The sequence below is a fragment of the Trichoplusia ni genome, chromosome 4, assembly GCF_003590095.1.
Source record: "Trichoplusia ni isolate ovarian cell line Hi5 chromosome 4, tn1, whole genome shotgun sequence".
Taxonomy (NCBI): Eukaryota; Metazoa; Arthropoda; class Insecta; order Lepidoptera; family Noctuidae; genus Trichoplusia; species Trichoplusia ni.
In genome coordinates this window covers 18,100,388-18,121,270 of record NC_039481.1, presented here as the reverse complement: position 1 = coordinate 18,121,270, position 20,883 = coordinate 18,100,388, and the positions used below count along the sequence as shown (strand labels likewise).

The following is a 20,883-nucleotide window of genomic DNA, read 5'->3' as shown; positions in this document are numbered from 1 at the left end:
TTCATAGGTTTTTCAATGAGGATGACAGAATTAAGAGACGGATTTAAACATTTTGTGCTAAAGCAAACTGACACAAGCGTTACTGTCACGCCCATTAGTAGACATGGACTAAGTGACAAAGACCACCAGATTCTTTTAGAAGGGATTTCTTTTCGTCCAAACATACGGCGTCATATGATTCGGTGTCTTGGTCCCATGACTGCTTTTTTAAGCATGCTTCTTTCCAGTGATCTTGATCGTGAGAACTATGAGAACGTAGTTCGAATGACTATGCCCCATATACCTTGCATTGAAGACATTATAAAAATAACAAGAAATCTAAACACATCAAATCTGAACGCGGTCAATAATATACACGTGATAGAGATAAGCTACTTCATTGCTGAAATACTTTTAAGAAACCCGGTTCCTGAAAAATCTGCGATGTTCTTCCCACTTAACTTTCTCGTAGTTGCTGCCGCTGAACATAATAATAAGGGCAGCCTCGATTCGTTTTTAGACGCCTTCAGCTGTACGGGGTCTGGAGGATTCTACATGTACAAGACATTATTGGAATTACAAGCAACGCACAAGTTCTCCATAAATAGCAGTATGAACAAAGAAATGGCGTCACAATTATGCTTTCATTGTATTTTTGGAACGTTTAAACAAGACTTTGCAGTTCTATCTAGTATTACTCTCAAGAAAAATTGGGTAACGAGAAAACAAATCGGTACTAGTTTTAATTCTAAAGGTTCCTTAAATTGTGACGTGGAAATAGATCTTATTCCTTTTAAGGTTTATCCTAAACCGGGTCCAACAGAAACTCCGGTTCTTTTGGTAACGCCTAATAGGGAATATGTAAGGTCAGAATATACCTGTATGCCATGTTTTAGTGGACGGAGAATCCAAAACTTTTACATTCCTGGTTTTAATAACAGTCAGCCAATAATCGTTCAAATACGGAATATATTAGAAGACACTCTTGAAAAGCTTAAGGACTGTCTAAAAAACAAGCCGCGGTTAGTAACGACAAGTTGGAGAGATTGGGGATCACTGGCGCTTGGTACGAACGGTGACGATGTGTCCGATTTCCTAGTCAGCTATAACGGTGTGACGTTTATTCGTGAATGCTAACAATATATATATTTAAATAATATATACTTATGTCGGATGTCGACTGATTCACCTACTCGCTTCGTTATTATTCAAAAAAATGTGTTGTGTAATTAATGTGATTATTAAATGGTTCACTTCACTGGTAAAATATTATCCTTTTATTCCCATAATCCCATGATTATATATGTTCCCTACGTGACGTCACTCACACCTAGCTCGGCCAAAATAAACGTTAATTCGCAAGGAGTTTAAAATAAAAGGTTCTAAAATATACCAACATAAAAGAAATATCACAAAAGTTCCTTCCGATCCTAATTAACTTTGTTTATAAAAATTAAGATCAAATATGTTTTTCGAGCTTGCAATCATAAAAAAAATGGTTACTAACTACTTGTGTAGATCACTCGCCGAAGTGGCGCCGGTGAATGAAGTGTCACCCTGTGCCACTCTACCGAAAGTTTGTGTATGTATGTTTATTACACACCCTCAAACCGACAGGTAAAGGCATTCTATAATGTATAGATAAATTATAAGAGACATTTTCTGCTACATTATATTACCTCGTAATGCGTTTCAACAATACATAATGCAGAAAACATCAATCTTCAGGATTTTTAAATAAAAAAAACTAAATTAACAGCTGAAAAACATGAAATATATTTAAATGTAAAGAAATTCCATAAGATACAGTCATTAAACTAGCCTCGTTACATCACAAATACATTTTACACAGTGGTAGTGAATCTTATTACGAACTAAGCGAGTTGCCATCCTGCCCTAACCGGAGACGTTAGAGACCATTCGACTCTTACAATGGCCGATGAATTAATGAAAATTGGCTTACACTTTTCGAATTTACTACACAATAATTGAATATCCGGTACGGGAAGGTACACACGGTCAATACAACGAATTTCCAATGATTGTGTTGTCAAAATTCTATAGAGAATAGGAATAATTTAAAATTTAATTTAATTTTCATTAATTCATCGACCATTGTAAATAGCAGAAACGAGGCCCTGAGAGCCGACCGTAAAGTGCGGCATCTCACTTTGACACCCCCAATAATCTTTAAGACGTGGCGGAAGAACCCTAGGACATCACGCTTATTCTCTAGCGCTACTTTTACTGCGGCAATATTCTTTTGCGTAACAATAAACATACATTGAGATGTAGGTAAATTTATAAGGTATTCCAAAGCAATTTTATCGTTTTTATTACTTGATTAACACGTTATGAAAATTCAGAATTGAGATTGGCTTCTGAAAAATACGGGTGCTCACCTGTATTTATCGGGACCCAAAGGAATCGGAAAACGTTTTCAAAAATTACGAAAATGGACAAAGTTAATACTATATCCCAGAGTTCTTTAACAAGGTGATTCATAATTTGTGCGTGAGAGTCTATAACAAATGATTTCTATAAACACCATCTGGTTAGGTACTTAATAAAGTTAAACAATCTTGATGAGAATATTTACTCAAACACTGATGTAAAAAAAAAACAACTGTTATTTTTAATTGATATATTTGAATTGATTATATTGGTTGTTGTATTACATTGATTTTAAGTCTTGTTTATTTTTTTCCGATATTTAAAACATTAATATAACAAACACATCGAAACTATTTAGCCGAGTGGTTGAGATCACGATGCCAAACCCAATCCCTGCGTAAGACAAGCTTTTGTGTGATCCACGAATGCTTGTCATGAGACTGGGGAGTCTTTGTGTATGTCACTTGAAAGTTTGTAAATCACCCCGCGATTTAATTCCTCAGAGCAAGAGTGGTTTTAAAAAATGAGAAAGAAATATTTCAGTACCTAACCATAACGACTGTAGTAGTACCTATATTTCAAGAGCTTCCAACGATACTCCGAGAGGGCGAGGGTCTGTCATACCATTATTTCTCAAGCACTTACATTTGCTGTATGAGCAATGCAATGTAATGTTAGTCCGTGAGACAGATTTGCAAACAATATTGGATACGTATTGTTTATTTATTTATGTTCTTAACTAAAAATGAAGGCAATAAAGCAAATTAAAATCTCATGTGACGTCACTTACCAGTACGCTTTTTACTAGCAAGCGATGTTACTAGCCGCCTACCATACATATATCTACTTCACTTTTTAATAATGAGGTAAAATGAAAATATTTTTGGTAATTTGTCTGACGGACTTAACAGATAAGTTAAATATCCAGTCGTGTCTCGATGCAGTCGGTGTAGACTACAGTGTGGTAGTGTGTCGCGCGCGGGCGGCGGGTCATCCTTGCGAGCACTCGCTCGCGGCCACGTGGCAGTACTCGTTCAGAGGTAAGATAACCACTTGTATCTGCAAACAAAACTCATTCAAAACTTATTCCATTTTTGGACTTCATTCCGTATTTTTGAAGTTATACTTCTTCTAGCGCGGTGGAGAAAAATGATGAGAGTGAATTTTTACGATGCATGCACATTTTTTGCACACCGACACCTGAAATTCTACATCGTGAAGTTAGTTCTAGGTGGCATGAAAATCGACAACTACGTTCAAGTTGTTTATTCTAGTATATTTTATCCATATGCCAAAGAAGTATAAACTCTAACGCGTGTACATAAGTACACACACTTTATTGTCAAGAGTCATGAGTTCAGGCCGTCATTCAGTAAACTTAGTTTTGGAATGTAATTATAACAGTCTGTTATATACCACTGCTGGGTAAGTCTTTTCATTTGCATAGGATATAGAGGATTAATCAATATAAAAATTCCGAGATTTTTTCCCAACCCTCGTTACTACTTTATTAAAAAGGCGATACAATACTATAATGATTTCAGTAAAAACAACTAGACTGTCTGGTGAAGTTTGCGTTGAGATCCAAGTTGTACTTACCCGTAACTGGTCTTTATTTGGTCCTAGCAAGTGACGCGGCTCAGGGAACTCGCTGCTTTCTGAACATTTCGAGCAACGTCTGAAAATACATACACACCATAAAAGCTAGGTGCTTTCATAGTGGTTTCTTAGGTTTACGCAAATGTTAGACATTGAAATAAAACTACTTTTACGAATTTTATCACGGTTTAATTTTAGATTTTAGTTCCCGACGTTTCGACACCTTTGCAGGTATCATGGTCACGGGCAAACTGAGATGGCGTTCCTGTGACAGTTGATCGATGTTGCTCGTTCTACTTTCATATTCTAACTAATTATTTGTGTTGCGACCTACGCAGTATGAGCTCAAAAATTAAACCGCGATAAAATCCGTAAAAGTAGTTTTATTTCAATATGTGCTTTCATTTGAGTTTTTTTCCAGGCTTCTTAGGGAGGAGGCGACGGGGCGTTTTTGTCCACTTTGAAAGAAAGCTCTAAGGTGCGTATCCTCATGATGTTTCCCTTCACAGTATTTAGCAAATGATAATTCCTTGGTCACAAGCACATGAAGTCGTAAAAATATTGGTGCATATACCTCTTAAAGTCGTCTCGAAAGGAGACGTTGCTCTACACTATGCAGTGCGATCTCCTTTCCACAATTAGAGGTGGACATGGGCCCGCTGGGCAATGTAACAATATGAAGTGAGTTACTTTTGCGTGGGCGTGGGCGTGGGCGTGGGCTCGCGCGCGCGCGGCGCCGCTGCGGGCGAGTACAGCGGCGTGTTCAGCTCGTCGAAGTCCAACGCGCCGTCGATGTTCAGAACCCTAGACCATCGGTCATTTTAATTGTCCATTTTTTTAAAAACAACTTTCGCAATCAGATTTCCTCTTGCATGGCGTGGATTAAACAAAAAATCACAAACACCCAGACTCAGATCAAGCAGAGCAATAAGCAGATGGATTACTCAAATGCTTTTCGCTACAAGGGGATCGAACCCGCGACACGTCGCCTGTATTGAGACTGGCGTGGTGACCAACACTTATTACCACATTATCTCACAGCTGGGCAAAGGCCACCAAAAATCCATCAACAATTACCTATCCTGGAATTGGAACATTTTTCATGGTATAAGTTCAAATCATCCTGCTACCGCTTAATATAAATAAAGTTTGTGGAGTTGTGCGGAGCAATCTCGAGATATACTGAGTACATTTTGTAAATCTTTTTCGAGTTCTTGTTTTGTGAGTCGCTTACAAATTAACTCGACAAATACCGGCCTAGAGAACTGGGCAAAGTCAGCTAGTTATAACATAAACGTAAATCGATGATGATCTGTGCAGACTGTAGGGCCACTGGCAATACTATAGAAAAATATAATTGTCTTAACGTAAGTAAAGTTAAGGCCTACGTTCAGCAGTGGACGGCGATAGGCTGAGATGATGATGATGATGATGAAGTAAAGTTACCTATTTTGCGGTGAAAACCGATGAACACGTTCTACAACGGAAGAAACGTGCTCCACGCCTTTCTGTACGCCCCACACGAGGATGCCGATCTGAACACAACAATACTAAAGGTAAAAATCATAGCCGACTTTAAAAAAGAGGGGGAATATTTGATTTTGATATTTATGCACTTTACACTAATCGAGACGATGACTGGGTATAAAAAGTAAAAATCTTTTCAGCCCTTTGGATTAAAGGAATATTTGACACGTATTTTCGCCTTTATCTGAACAATAACAATTAAAAAATATAAACAGCTACAGTTTTGGAAACAGGGCTGACGCTGCGTTGACTTCCAACGGACGAATCCATGTTTTTTTTTTTAACTAGTCCCGCACTAAGGAATGTAATCCTTGTGTCGCGGGGGGTTTCACAAGTATACAATCCTCATGCACAAAGACACCCAGACTCAGTCCTACGCGGGGATCAAACCCGCGACTCGTCGATAAAAAGTGGGTTTGGCGTGATGACCTCAACCACTCAGCTATCCGTGCTGTCTAAACTCTAAGACTGATTAATCTTTTTTTCTTTATATTTTTTTTCATTCTGTGCACCGCGGACTACCTTCACAAATGTTTCTCCTTCGTAATCTAGTCCATCCAAAGGTTGTCAACAGATTGCTTTTAGCGATAAGACCGCCCATTGTGGCAGCATGTTACTATTTATTTATATAAAATCCTGTACTTATGTGGTGTGCAATAAAGAATATTCCATCTAAATAAACTATAAGAGCCATAACAAATGAACATAGTAGTGACCTTGACCCTGACATCGGGCTCCAGCTGCTCGGTCTCGCCGTACTGGTTGACGGTGTACTCGGGGCAGTTCTGACACGTGATCGAGATCCGGACGGTCCGCAGCACCACCTCAGGCACCTACAACAACACTACTTATAGACAAGGTCTGCGAAGAAACTTGATGGATGAGATCGGATTAATAAACTGGCACAAATATTTAGCGCCCTCTACAATTAAAAATCGGTAAATTTTAGTGCATTTCCGGCGTTCTTTTGTTTTCCAGTCCTATTACTTTTACTACATCTCATAATTCTGACATACAATAAACATGTTTGTGTAAATGAGGATGTTCTTCAACATATTTCTAGATTTCTTCTCTAAAGTTCTCCTTAGTAGGTAAGTTCCGCATGAGAGCTTTTCAGTTTACCGCTGTGCTGCTTTCACTTTTGTGACTATCGTGAATCGGATTCATGTTCATCATCGTCAAATAATAACTTATTAAAATTTGTAAATTACATGCGTAAATTAGTACAAAAATAATGTATTTTTTGTGCATTTTTGCATAACATTATTTAACGCTTTAAGAACCTTATAATATCAATACGAATATAGAGTTTATGAAGTTGATAATGATCTGTTTGGTAAAGACTTAAGACATTTACCGACATACATGGTACATACCCTGCGTTTGCCTCCACGAGATCGGTTAAAAAAACGCTGGGATAAGAAAACGAAATCAACTGTTAATCGACATTGTTATATTGACTTCGTGCAAAAATGTGGGACGATGGATAGCCAGCGCAGTGTATTGTTGTCTATTGTAGCATGTAGCCTGATTTGTAATGTCGGTTGACTATAAGCGATGATTACAATATTTAAGATGGAGTTAAGCAAATCTATCACATATTATAATTATATTAATTATATTGTGGACCGTACGTGATGTGGATTTTTAGGTGATTATTATGTAAAAAACCGCTTTGCAGCCTACCTCGGGAGAGACTGTGACTAGCAGTTGCATACACATCAAATCGGCTCAAAATTGGCGTGTTATTTCACTCTTCCACCAAGCTCTCAGGATCCGTGCGGGGAGCTATAACAAGTGACTCACATCATAGGTGCCGGCCCAGACGATGAGCAGGCTCTTCCTGAACCAGACGCCCTTGGGGTAGAGGTCCACGGTCCACTCGGTGAGCTTGTCCTGCGGGGCCACGTCGGCGATGCTGGGCCGCGTGGAGAAGATGAAGGTCCGCGTGTGGTAGCAGGGCAGCGAGTGGAAGTTGTCCACGGCCAGCAGCGAGCCCCACGTGTCCTCCGTGTACAGGCGCGGCGTGAACTGCGCGCGCCCGCCCTCCGACACGCACACCGCGCGGACCCGCTCCAGCTGCCCTGGGGGGGGATATACTATTTTTTAGGCCTAACCCTGCGATTTTTTGGCGACGCATTCATATTATCGCATTCACATTCGACATTAGCGCATTCAAACAAACTCTTCAGCTTTATGCTATAACTATATTATTAGGGTACCTGACTGGTAGCTCATGGCGATGGCCATGCACTCCATGAAGAAGTCCTTGTGCTCCTGCGTGAGCGGGCACAGCAGGAGCTTCGCCAGCTGGTTGGGGCACATCATGGGGAACCTGCCAAATACAACACACGTACTATGAACCCGAAGGTATGTAATGAAAGGGTGTGATTTGATACTTAGAATAGTTTTCATCCCAATTTTATGTTCCTGTGGGATTATATTAATTTGTAGCGGGCGAGCCCACGGGAAACAGCTAGGTTTCACGTTTTTATGAACTCCCTTTCTTGTTTCTTTGTTTTTTCGTTCTGATTGGATTTTTTCAACTCAATTTTGAGGCACTTCCCAATTTTCAGGGTAGCTTCAAACTTCTACCCGACGTCTCCCCCGAGAGGGCGGGTGTCAATGTGGATTCCCACGCCATAACAAAAAAAACAAAGGTAGCTTCAAACTCGATGACAGTGCAATTTACAACTATAAAACCTTAAAAAATTTGACAATTAAAAACGTGGGTATTTAGTTTATCTTAATCTATTAATTTTTGATAATTGTGATGATACCTGACATGAGAGAACACCGCGATGACGAGGCTCTCCCAGTGGGTCTTCTTCTCAGCTTCTGTGAGGTCGCTCGCGTTCAGCCGCTCGCGCTGCTTGTTCAGCCAGCGGACCACGAAACTAGACACAAACGAGATTACATCGATCATTATAAATATTGACAGGCCTGTTGGTCTAGTGGTCAGCAACCCTGACTGATAAACCGTAGGTGGATGGTTCGATTCCCACCCAGGACAAATGTTCGTATGATGAACACAATATTTTTTTCGATGTCTGGGCTTAATTTATCTATATTATGTATGTATTTAGAATGATATATATGTTTATCAGTTGCCGTACTCATAATACAAGCGTTCCTAATTGTTGCGCAAGTCAGCAGATTGCCAAAACCCAAAAAAAAAATAAAAAAAAATACAAGCATTCCTTAGTTTGAGACTAGATGGCGTTGTGTTAAAGTTGTAGAATATTATTATTATTTAACACTTTTTATACATTCACTATACAATGGCGGACTTAATGCCTGAGGCATTCTCTACCAGTCAACCATAGGGTGACGTACAGACGGTACAGATATCAAGAGGTAGGCACATAACATTCCGATAACAAGTGTGGTATCGTGTGTACTGACTGGTAGACGCTCATCTCGTTGTGCAGCACGAGGTCGCTCTGCTGCAGCAGATGCACGAGCGTGTCGCCCTCCAGCTCGCCCAGGTCGCTGTCCGACCACACCCACTCCAGGTTCCACTTCACGAAGTTCTGGCACGCCTGGAACATACACACGCAACTATTTAATAACGGTACACTGAAACGAAGTTATCGGTATAGTTCACTGCAAGGATAACCGGATGGTTGAGGTCACCACGCCAAATCCACTGAGCGGGACGTGTCGCGGCTTCGAACCCCGAGTATGACAAGAATTTACGTAGGCGACAAATGCTTGTCCTGAGACTGGATGTCTTTGTGACTTGAATGTTTGTGAAACCCCTTCGAGGCAGGGATTAAGTTCCCTAAGTGTTCTCTAAGTGGTAGTCACTTTTTTTTTAGTTAGGTAAAACTGGATATATTTATCATGAGCTGATGCGGCGGCGGGCAAACGATTCACACTTACGTGGACATTAATCTTAATATCCAATATGTAATAATATATACTGGATATGCATTATTTCTATTTCCTAACAGTTAGTAGGTACCTTGGCGACGTCATTATGTCCGCAGGCCATCGTGTACTGCATCCATGAGATCAGCTGGCCTCGCTTCGCGGCCTGCGCTATATGCTGTGCCATGTAACTCAGGCACAATGAGACTAGATCCTGAACAACATTAGACTATTATAGTAACAATAGGGAGTGGGGAGTTATACAAATTGTAATGAAATTCATGTAATCATCATAAGCTTTCCGCTTTTACATGACATATATTAATATTATTTTTGGTATCTAAAAGTATTCATTAATAAAATTACCTTAACATTATATTTGTCGGCTAGAGAAAGCACTGGCAACACTGTGTGGTGAGATATTCTAATCTGGCCGGTATAAAAATACCTGAAAGGCAAAAGTTTGAAAGTATGTTTTAACGACTTCACATTCGAATTGTCAAACCCATTTTGATAAAATTAGATATGAAGCTATTGAAACTTGAGTTCATGCAGACTTATTTGGCTAAAACCAGAATGACAACTAGTTGATAGTTACCCGTGATAAATACCATAGAACCTGCAAAATTAATTTAAAGTTACATACTTAAGAAAATGTGGAAATACTGCAGACGCTGTTGGTGTCTCTTGGAGTACTATGCGACTCTCGGACCACTCACTCCACTCCCGGTTCATCAACATCACCTGAAAGGATGTTACAAAATTTATTAAATGTCTCATCATCATCATCATCTCAGCCTATCGCCGTCCACTGCTGAACGTAGGCCTCTCCCAAACAGCGCCAACCATCCCATTAAATGTCTAGTTGCATAAAATGTCTACACAAGGTACATACTTACCATACATACATACCAAACCATACATACCAAATACATACAAGGTACAGATACAATACCAATGTGATTCTAGTTGGCTACAGGGTTGCCAGATAAACTTACTCCCATTACACTAATGCAAAATGACCAGTGAGTGAAGGGTTCAGCAGATGGTTGCAAATCACCATCAAAAATGAGTGCTAAAACAACATTTTTCTCATTTTACCTGAAACACTTCGCTGCTCGCACATAATATCAGTCTGTGAGCTGGATACCCCACACCTCCCACCTCCAGGGTCAGGTCACTCATCAACTGCTCAGCGTACAATGTTGCTATCTTCACCAACACGCTCTTTGAATTATCAACCTTCAAAATAGAATTCAATGTTAATAGGTAATTAAAATAAATGCTATATTTAATGACCTTGGCACTTCCTGGTTACTCAGCCAACAGATTATGTTTCCTTTTATAATATAAGCATGGTATATAATCCTTTATTTTCCTTGCATACTAGGATAAAAAAAAAATAGAAGTATGAGAATGAAAAATATAGTTAACACTGGGATTAAACAACAAAAAAAACTTCCTATATAAACAGTGTAACATACACTAAACTAAATAAAAATTAACGGAAAAGTTGTGCAAAAAATACGTAAATTATTAAAATAAAATGAAAAAAGCAAAATTGATAGAAATTATGTACCTCGAGGTCTTCATTGGCTTCAGACTCCTCTTTTTTTTCGGTAGACGTCGATACGGGACGGTCCACCGTCAAAAAATCCATGATGTTTTTTCTTCACTTTTCACACATTGAAGTAGTAAACGTTATTTTATCACTGAAAAGAAATTTTCCAATAGGTACCTATAAAGACAGATTTTCTAAATCGTCAATAAACCCAATATATATTTTCCCGTTAATGACGTAACGAAACTGTCATTTCTGAAAGATTTTCAATCAAAACAGCTGAGTTTTATTTTACCACACAGAAATCCGTTTCACATCCGAAAAACATGTTTATTTAAGTCGGTTACACAACCTACTGACAACTACTGTCGTTCTGGATTTAGATTACCTAGCGGCCCTTAACCTCATCCATTGGCATTTGAATGGAAAACTCGAGAAAAGAATTAATTGTCTTCAAATTTACAACCACAAGATTTTTTCGAGCTGAATCTTTCTTTGTGTTTAGCTCCGTAAGAAAGTTCCATATTATAAAATAAGTGAATAAAATTCACTTTGTATGACATATAAACTGTAAAATACTCTATATTCTAAAGAAGGAAGCAGTTATTAATTCCGATGTAGATATTTTTGAAATTCATGTGAAATGGATCTGTTTAGTCAATATATAATATGTCAGCTGTCAACTCGACGCGTTCCACTTTTTTCTAACAAAATGTTACATTTCATTATGAAATTCTGCAGTTATCACATTATTTTTTACCAAAAAGAAGAAGATAGCACATTTAGTAATGCAATATTAAAACATATGGTGCGTTATAGTGTTTATTTGATGAAATATTTATATTTGTATCCAAATTGAATAATAAATTCTTGTAAATAAATAATACCTTTTCCTTCATTTTGCAGAGTGTACAGTGAATTTGAATGACCGGTACAATGGGTCTAAAAAAGAAGAAGAATATAATAATTTTGACATTGTGTATGGTGATATGCTTCATACTTTACCAGTTGTATTTCTTCCTAACGATAACCTCTGAAGCCGGCGATAACAATAGGGTTGTTCCTGTCTTACACCTGGATCACGAAGAAGTCGAAGCTATGACACATCTACGTTCCGAAGCTGATAAGTTCATAAGCACAAACGGCTTAATCCGTGGCGTATTGTTTTCACAAATATCGAAATATAGGCCAGACTATAATAACGAATTTGGATGTTTAAAATCGGAACAGAAAATACCATTTGATCAGGTAAACGACGATTACTGTGATTGTGCTGATGGCACAGATGAACCCAGCACTAGTGCATGTGTTAATGGTACCTTTTACTGTGAGACTCAACACAGAAATAGACAAATGTCTTTCAATGCAATACCATCTGGTCAAGTCAATGATGGCATCTGTGATTGTTGTGATGGTTCCGATGAATGGAAAAATGAAAACAAAAAACTTCTTTCACAGAGTTCTTCAAGGTTCTTTAGGTTTTATGTAGCCAAGTGCCCTAACAACTGCAAATGAAGTAATAAGTTTCAAGACTTCTTGATTCCAAAATGTTTTTGTTCATTGAATAAAAATGATATTAGGGTATAACATTAACTTATTATTGAATAGTTAAAAGGTGATGGTTGCTTATATTTATTCCTGTGTACATAATTTCTAACTTATAATATAATAGTCATTTAATGATATTTGAGTTTTGTAGTCATTTCGCTATGCTGTTCATTACTTATTTTGTATTTCTTATCAGTCTGTAATCCTTAAATGCTAAAAAGCAGTAGTTTTACAGCATGTACTTATCAGTAAAATAATCTTCTAAAGACTGAAAAATTAATAATAAAAAATAAATGTAAATAAACTGTTTTTTTATTTCAAAAATGTACTTGCAATAATCGTAAATATGTTATAAAATAGCGAATTTTCGTCTTCATTCGTTATTTAAATTTATTGCATACATTTCTGAAGACCCTTTATCTACTACCAAAACCTACATGATACTCCTATTCAACTCTGAATTCTAGTCATTATTTAAGAGATAAGAGTATTTAGGTTTTGTTAAGAAAGCTATTTAAACAAATGGTTTTGGTTCATACAATAATGTCATTTACCACAGAGAGGTAGGTTCCGCTAACGCTCAAGCGAAAAATTCTCGACCTGTGCTTTCTTCCTATCCTCACATATGGGGCACAGACCTGACAAAGAATGAGGCGCAGTATGTTTTTTTTTCGTTTAGTTAATCAACAAGTGATTCGCTCTCCACTTTCGGCTAAGCAGCAGGGAGTGTCAAGACTTTTACTGACTAAAACCCATCCATGTTCCTTCGTTTTGCCCTTCGTGTGCCGGGGCCACGAGAACCCTTTCGATTAATTCCGCTGCTGCTTGCCATACACCGACAAAAAAACGCGATGTCGTAGCACGGCGGTTCAGGTTTAGTCAGTAAGAGTCTGACACTACCCATTTCCTCCCCCGAGGGAGTGGGTGTCCATGAGGATTCCCCCGCCTTAACAAAAAAAAAAGGTATTAGCCCTGATAGGCTTTACAGAGCTTGCTGACCTCTCTTTGAGGCGCTGAGTTACTCGAACGCGGCCAGCATGGGCCCGGTCCTGATCGGGCGGTGAGCTACGGATCACCCACCGTCCGCAGGACCGAGTGTGCTCCCGACTTAACAACAACAACTACTGTCAGCTGGGCCAAGATAACAGCATAGCATAATACCCTTTAGATGCTGTGGCTTCCTATAATTGAGGGAGTACACTGAAATGGGTCTCATCTTATTTATATTGTTTGTGTGTCTTTTGTTGGAGGTCCTAAATAAAATAAAATAAAAAATAAAAATAATGAGAATTGTGAGAAATTATAATTTGCTATTAGCAAATGGTTGTCTCAAAGTTAATTACTTTATGTAGTATTCAACGTGGAAAATCGCAAATCAAACACGCCAGGTCAGGTTAAGATTTCCCGACATTGAGGCTTAGGTATTAAAAAATCATTTTCTTTTTAGTCTACCCAAAAGTCAAAAGTACTCTATAGTCTAGCCAGTTGATACCAGGACTGTGATTTTATTAGTTTTTAGATTTAGGAGTTGGTTTAATGTTTTATAAAATAATTTATTATTATTGGAACCGAGTATTTTTTTACGTCCATCGTCAATACAAATAAATTAAAGAAAGAGATAGACAGATATCTATATCCAGAAAATTCTACGAACCACGTTTCGTATTTATTATAATCTGTATTTTACTATCAGCCAAGGTTTCATTCGTTCAAAACTTCAATTCAAACAGCACTAAAGGTAGATTGACTGGCGCGCGCTGCCCGCGTAGTAAGTGTTTCCGATACAGAGTTTTCGAGAAAAAAGTTTAGCTGAATCGCGCGAGCTGTTTAAACAATAATTTAAAAGTTTTACGTAGCAAAGTAACTTATCACTAGCGAAAATGACTGTCGACGAAGGCGTAGATATCACCGAAGCCGGCGATCGCGGTGTGCTAAAGAGAATTATCAAGGAGGGTATAAGTACTGGTAACACGGCAGAAGATACTCCCAACCCTGGGTGCCAGGTCACGGTGCACTATACAGGGACTCTGCTGGACGGCACCAAATTCGACTCGAGCAGAGACAGGAACGAACCTTTCGAGTTTAATTTGGGCAAAGGTATTTCAAACAATTTTATTTACATTTGACCTTTTGATTTGCTGCCTTGATCGATTAATCTTTAACCTAGTTTAATACTTAATAGGCTTCGATAACCAGTGCATTGTGAGGTGACATCTACTATTTCTGATTTATGACAGAGTAAATTAAATTTATAAACGCCTACGTTACATATAACCCTACAATTTTTCAGTATAGAAGCGCCAGCATTAGTTCGGTAACTTCGTATAGGTTAGACACAAGTTCAGGCTGATTCAATATTTAGATAATTACAATATATAAAAATGACGAGTCATGCTAAGTTTCTATACTTCGAAATTAAATTTGTTAATTTTCAGAGAATCATGTAAAAAAAGAGGAAAAAACAACGCTTCTGAGTATTTTTTTTTCATATTCAGAATATTTCAGTTCAGTTTAGAATATTCTAGATTCATCAATAAAACCTTGTAAGTTAATTTTTTACTCCCCTACATCCCCTGAGTTTTAAATAAAAAAATAATTAACTAACAGTTTTTACCCACATGGTTCTTATTTATCAGGTTTCTCCTCCTGAAAATACCAGGTTTGTCCTCCTTCTCTCTCCTGAAAATACCTAGATGGTATTTGGTAGGTATTTTAGGAAATAAATGTGTTAAAATATAGTCCTACCATAGGCATAATATAGTTACATTAAAGGCCTGGCATGTTCCCAACAAAAAAAAAAACAAATGTTTATGATCATACATGTTAATTCCATTTCTTTTATTTCTGGTTGGACCCATTCTTATAACCTGCACACCATACTTTATTTCCTACTTTCCAAAAATCCATAAAAAATCATAAAGATTGGCATGGATTGGAATTCTATTAGATAAAAAATTACTACTACATAAGATTTTATTTCTTGCAGACCGAGTAATAAAAGCATGGGACATTGGAGTGGCGACTATGAAGAAGGGGGAGGTGTGTGTCCTGACCTGTGCCCCGCAGTATGCCTATGGCCCCGACGGCAACCCACCCAAGATCCCTCCAAACGCAACACTGCAGTTTGAGGTAAACATTGCTTTCCCAAATTTAATATCCGTACATATGCCTGAGATATTTATTAATGATACAACTTTTGCAAAAAAATATACACATATCACACTGAATGTTAAGGCTTGATAATTTTTTTTATGAATTACATTCTGGAATTGAATTTTAAAGTAATGCATATACAGTCTCATAACTCTATAATAATATGAAAACCTGTACTACAATTTCACAATCACTAACCACAATTTCCTGAGGAGACCAATTCCTTTTTATGTTTTATCATGTTGCCATGTCCTATTGATATTTAAACCAAAGAATAATTCTATAGTGATAACAATGGGTAAAATTAGTATAGTATGTATGTATTTAGAAATATGGAAGTATGCTATTGTCAGTTGTCTAGTACTCATACATAATACAAGCTTTGCTTAGTTTGAGACTAGAGTGCGAAATTTGTAGATATTACCAATTTTTTACGTGATTCCGATTTTTTTTTACGTGATTCAAATTATGTGATTAAGTTTTGAATCCTAACCTTTTTAGATTGAGATGATTGGGTGGAAGTATGAAGACTTGTCTCCAGGCAAGAACAAGGGCATCCTGCGCCACATCATTCAGCAGGGCGCCGGCTTTGACAGCCCTAATGATGGAGCTATGGTCACAGGTAACATTTACATTGTCATACTTCGGAAGTGATAAATTTACAGAATTTAAGTGCCAAAACATAGAGTAAAAGAAATCATTTGAATCCAGCTATTTATCATTACCCTCACAAGTAGAAATAAGTTCTAAAAATATAATTATATTGTATCAAAATCAACTTATAATAATATCAAGGGGATACTATTTCTTCAGGTTGTATATTTAGAGTATACACTGGGGCTAATTTAAAGTCCAATTACAAAAATATATGATTTATTTAAGAGCGTGTGTACAGGTGACATGACAGCTAGTTAAACGGAAAGGAATTAGAATGAATGACACAATGGCCGTGGTGACCGGTGAATGGTGTACGAAACACGCTTGGTAAAATATTCTTATTAAGTTGTCGCTTGATGACAACCAATGCATTTACATTTGAGGCGTGAGGCAATAGCCGCAACACAGGTTATACAGTAAAATATCAGAGTCAAAAAAACTATACAAACTTTTTAGACAGTTATCCCATCTGTTATATTCATATTATATACTTAACTACTTGTACTGTTAACTTTCATAGCAGAATTCCCTTTCATTTCAAAACAAAGGATTTCACATTGCATTTCACTTAACAGCAGTAATATGATGCTTCATGGCTCTCAATTATGTATAGAATAAAAGAAATAGGATACTGGTTGTCACAAAAGAGAATATTATTGTAATACTGTCATTGTTTCCTCACTGGCGAATCATATTTAAGAGCACCGTAATTTAAGTATGCAAGTTATTACATGAAATTGTTATGTTATAATAAATGTTATTAGATTATTGATAGAATTATGCTGAAAACAAGTCTTATTCTAAAAAGGCTGGTGCTTTCTATTCCACAGCTACTGCATTAGATTATAATACCACCTTTTTTCTGAAACATATGTATTTATTTGTTAGGTATACCAACAGCATAACATATATTGAGTACAAAATAAAGACAATAACAAGTATACATACACGGAATTTACATCATGGGGGTGTACTATGGTTTTGTATTTGCATTCATGAGTTGTATTAAATTTATTTACACATTAAAGGAAATATCTAGAGGTATATCTAGTAGTAGGTAGTCTGTTGGCGGGTAGTCTGATTGAAACCCATTTAGGCAGGTCGGGTGAAGTTCGCTGATAATCCTTTTAAACTAACAAATAATAATGTTGTACAACAGTGGAGCTGGAGGGCAGACTACAGGCTGACGGCAAAGTGTTCGACACAAGAACAGTGACATTCCCGTTGGGCGAGGGCAGTGAACACAAGATCTGCGAAGGCATAGAGCGAGCCCTCGAGAAGTTCACTAAAGGCGAGAAATCAAGGCTCACCATCCAACCAAAATACGCCTTCAAATCTGAAGGGAACTCAGAACTGGGAGTGCCGCCGAACTCAGTTGTGGAATACGTAGTCACATTAAACAGTTTCGAGAAAGCCGCCGAGTCCTGGTCGATGGACGGCAAGGAGAAGCTAGAGCAAGCGAAGATGTTCAAGGAGAAAGGCACAAACTACTTTAAAGGCAACAAGTTCCAGCTCGCCATCAAAATGTACAAGAGGGTGATGTCATTGCTTGATGGTAAGTAGGTATTAAGTTATTATAAAGCCTAATAAATTTGTCAAATTATATCAAAAGAAAATTATTTTAAGTCTTTTTAGAACTTGATTATTACTTAAATATTTAAAACAACTATCAAATGAATACTGCTTTACGAGGAATGGTACTAAATTCTTAATATTTTTGTCAATAGATATGCCTGAAGACACCAGTGAAACAGACGAGAATAAGGCACTCGCGAAAGAACTTCTCCTTTCCATCCACCTGAACCTCGCACTGGTGTACTTGAAGGTCACGCCAGCACACCACTTTGAGGCCAAGGACCACGCCCTAAAAGCCCTGAAGTTCGACGAGAACAACGTCAAAGGCCTGTTCAGGAAAGGCCAGGCTTTGCTCGGCCTTGGTGAAGCTGAAGAGGCCTTGAAAGACTTCCAGAAGATTGTTGAAGCTGAGCCACAGAACAAGGTTTGTTTTGTCAATACAATACTGATCATGGCTCCCAGTTTTATCTTAATGATCCCTGTTCCTGTGTTACTTAATACTGGTTTATTTTTATTTGCTGACATTTGCTTTGACTAATCAAATAGTAATATGTATGTATTACTATGCTTAAGTCTTTGAATGGGTTCAATCCATTTCGAATAGCTGCATTGTGAGGAATTTAAATAATTATTAATTTTACAATTTAAGAATTTAATTCTAATAATTATTTTGTAGGCGGCCGCAAACCAAGTCACGGTGTGCAAGGCGACGATAGCCAAACAGAAACAGAAGGAGAAGCAGCTGTACGCGAACATGTTCGACAAGTTCGCGAAACACGACACGGAGGTAACAGGTTCGAGCTCCATGCACTGATATATGTCATGCTATCACCGCACTTGCACTGTTGGCAACAGAATACGTTTAGCAACAATTAGCATTTCATTAAATGAACAGTCCATATTCGTCCACTGCTTGATGTAGGCCTCCCCAATTGTAGGCCACGCTTTCATTTCATTTATTAGGTTTACAAAATAATATCGTAAAATAATCTGTATTTATTAAAAAGTTTGGTATTTTGTTTGAACACTCATATCTCAAGAAGCAACTGGTCCAATTTTAAAAATTCTTTAGTTTCAGCTAGCCTATTTATTGAGGAAAGCTTTAAATAAAGAGCATTAATTAATGTTACAATTGCAATGGTTGAATGCGTTGAATGCGTTTGATTATAAAATCTTCTAACTCGTAACTTTATAATCACGCAGACATATAAGTTACAGTGAGATATTTCCTACAACCTTAAATACCTTAGTGACAAAGAATGACAGTTTCATTTAATATTTACCATTGATATGATGTCTCATTCACTAATGTTATATACATTTTGCTTGGCAGGTGGAGAAGCAACGAGCTAAAGATGAAATAGACGTGATAGGCGAGAAAGTCGGGGAGTGGGGAGCCGGCGAGGGCGAGTGGACGGACCAGCAGCGACACAGGAAACCCACAGAGTTCGAGAAGGAGAACCCCAACATCCTCATGCTGGACAAGGATGGACAGTTCGAGAACATGTGAAGACATCTCCCTCACTCACTGGATGCTTACATCAAGCGCGAATTTAATTATTCTTATGATGTTATTGAATCAGTGTTAAGTTTAGTTATAGTAATAAGAGAGGTGTTTAAAGAATTAAAAAAGATTTATTTAAGTGCCTGCTATCATATTTCCTGTTTCATGTAAGCATTCACTAATAAGCGTCAGCCGCAAGTGCATAATTTTAGGTAGTGTGTTAATCAAGTCGCTAGCAATCCTTAGATCTCTTCATTGAATTATCTGCAGAATTGATTGAAACCAGGCCGGCGCAAAGCAGACTTTAAAACTATCTGCACAAGGAGCTTAATTGTTTGATAAAATGCTATAGCATTTCGCTTTTTATTTATCAAACAATTATGTATTCTATTTAGATTCCATTAAAGTCTGTTTTCGAATGCCCCTTAAGACGCTTTCCTCATCCAACTCAGCGCCGGCCCTTTACACTTACAATAACTCGTACCAGATTGCATGTTATTCACCAATAATCTGATCATTTTAAATAAGCAACATAACCTACCAAAAGGTAGATCTGAGTGTTATATTATTGCATTTCTTACTGTTTTTAGGTCAATTCGTTAAGCTGTATACTGTAGTTAAATTTCAATAGTAAAATTGTCGTGAAATCTCTAAATTTTAAATATATTGTTATCATTGGCATTCCTCTTGTATGTTGTCAGTAAGGCTGTATTCGTCTGCTCGTCGTTTCTTTCCGGACTTGTAATAAGCTTGCAATGTAACTTGGCTTATATTCCAGAAACAATCAGATTACTCCGAACGAAGGAATTTCGTTTGAATTAACAAGCTTATTTTCCTTTTTTAAAACGACTCCCGCACTAAGGGCCTTATATTACCAATTTGTGTCGCCGGGGTTTCCACAAACAATCAAGTCACATGCACAAGGCACCCAGACTCAGAACAAGCATTCGTGGATGACACAAAACGCGAGGATCAACTCGTAGCGCATAGTGTGTTTGGCGTGGTGACCTCGAACCTCGTTTGGTTTGAAGGCTTTTCAAATCAATTCCAATATAATAAAATTCATGAATTATTACCCATATAACGTAACATTGTTTTTATCATAAGAGTGAAAGTTACATTGCAACTGTTGCAAGCAATACCAGGGTTTGAATATTTTTAGCATAATATCGTTTTCGATTTGAACGGGTTTGTTTGTCACCGGTAACTGTATTTAGTTGTACGAATGAATTTACTTATTAAACTGTTGATACAGTATGTGTATTTTTATTTATTATCACCGATAAAATTACATTATAGAGATAAAAGACCATCCATACCCAAAGGGTATTAACAAAATCCTTACTGTGGCTCCGCAGTCTGTCCAACCGTCCATCACCAGGCGGTGTCTCATGAATTGTGATGGCTACAATTAAAATTTTCACAAATGGTTAATTTCTATTGCCACTATAACAGCAAATACTAAAAGTAAAGATCAAGGTTAAGCAATAATTGTTATAGTCAATGAGCTGAT

General features: G+C 37.6%; 2 protein-coding genes and 1 long non-coding RNA gene across 4 annotated transcripts; 2 read left to right on the top strand and 1 right to left on the bottom strand.

Moving 5' to 3' along the window:
- Positions 1-1,735: 1,735 nt before the first annotated feature.
- LOC113493392 (BTB/POZ domain-containing protein 17) lies at positions 1,736-11,176 on the bottom strand. Its single transcript, XM_026871355.1, has 14 exons — positions 10,952-11,176; positions 10,474-10,614; positions 10,019-10,116; positions 9,739-9,820; positions 9,467-9,586; positions 8,905-9,041; positions 8,280-8,396; positions 7,722-7,834; positions 7,306-7,583; positions 6,216-6,332; positions 5,419-5,507; positions 4,663-4,776; positions 3,973-4,051; positions 1,736-3,432 (listed from the first exon to the last, which is right to left on the bottom strand). Exons 1-14 carry the CDS (start codon positions 11,030-11,032, stop codon positions 3,364-3,366), a joined length of 1,635 nt encoding a protein of 544 aa, XP_026727156.1. The 5' UTR covers positions 11,033-11,176; the 3' UTR covers positions 1,736-3,363.
- Positions 11,177-11,550: 374 nt separating this feature from the next.
- Positions 11,551-12,068, top strand: LOC113493391. Its single transcript, XR_003400558.1, has 2 exons — positions 11,551-11,741; positions 11,840-12,068. It is a non-coding gene; the product is annotated as an uncharacterized LOC113493391 (long non-coding RNA).
- A 2,123-nt stretch (positions 12,069-14,191) lies between these two features.
- On the top strand, positions 14,192-20,625 carry LOC113493388 (FK506-binding protein 59). 2 transcript variants are annotated; one of them, XM_026871348.1, is made up of 7 exons: positions 14,192-14,578; positions 15,468-15,610; positions 16,136-16,256; positions 17,451-17,846; positions 18,019-18,290; positions 18,543-18,653; positions 19,200-20,625. In XM_026871348.1, the coding sequence occupies exons 1-7, from the start codon at positions 14,362-14,364 to the stop codon at positions 19,374-19,376; spliced, it is 1,437 nt and encodes a 478-aa protein (XP_026727149.1). In that variant the 5' UTR covers positions 14,192-14,361; the 3' UTR covers positions 19,377-20,625. The 2 variants fall into 2 exon arrangements, with proteins under 2 accessions (XP_026727149.1, XP_026727150.1); XM_026871349.1 differs by having other exon boundaries at positions 14,193-14,578; positions 18,543-18,660; positions 19,200-19,220.
- The last annotated feature ends 258 nt before the right edge of the window (positions 20,626-20,883 follow it).

What these genes read in the sequence shown, in the direction of transcription:
- LOC113493392 (XM_026871355.1), bottom strand. Translation starts at nt 11,032, where the DNA reads ATGGATTTTTTGACGGTGGACCGTCCCGTATCGACGTCTACCGAAAAA. An exon ending in CGAGCAGCGAAGTGTTTCAG is followed by an intron (nt 10,117 to 10,473) that starts GTAAAATGAGAA and finishes ACATCCTTTCAG; the next exon opens with GTGATGTTGATGAACCGGGA. An exon ending in CCGACAAATATAATGTTAAG is followed by an intron (nt 9,587 to 9,738) that starts GTAATTTTATTA and finishes AATGTTGTTCAG; the next exon opens with GATCTAGTCTCATTGTGCCT.
- LOC113493388 (XM_026871348.1), top strand. Translation starts at nt 14,362, where the DNA reads ATGACTGTCGACGAAGGCGTAGATATCACCGAAGCCGGCGATCGCGGT. An exon ending in ACGCAACACTGCAGTTTGAG is followed by an intron (nt 15,611 to 16,135) that starts GTAAACATTGCT and finishes TAACCTTTTTAG; the next exon opens with ATTGAGATGATTGGGTGGAA. An exon ending in AAGCTGAGCCACAGAACAAG is followed by an intron (nt 18,291 to 18,542) that starts GTTTGTTTTGTC and finishes ATTATTTTGTAG; the next exon opens with GCGGCCGCAAACCAAGTCAC.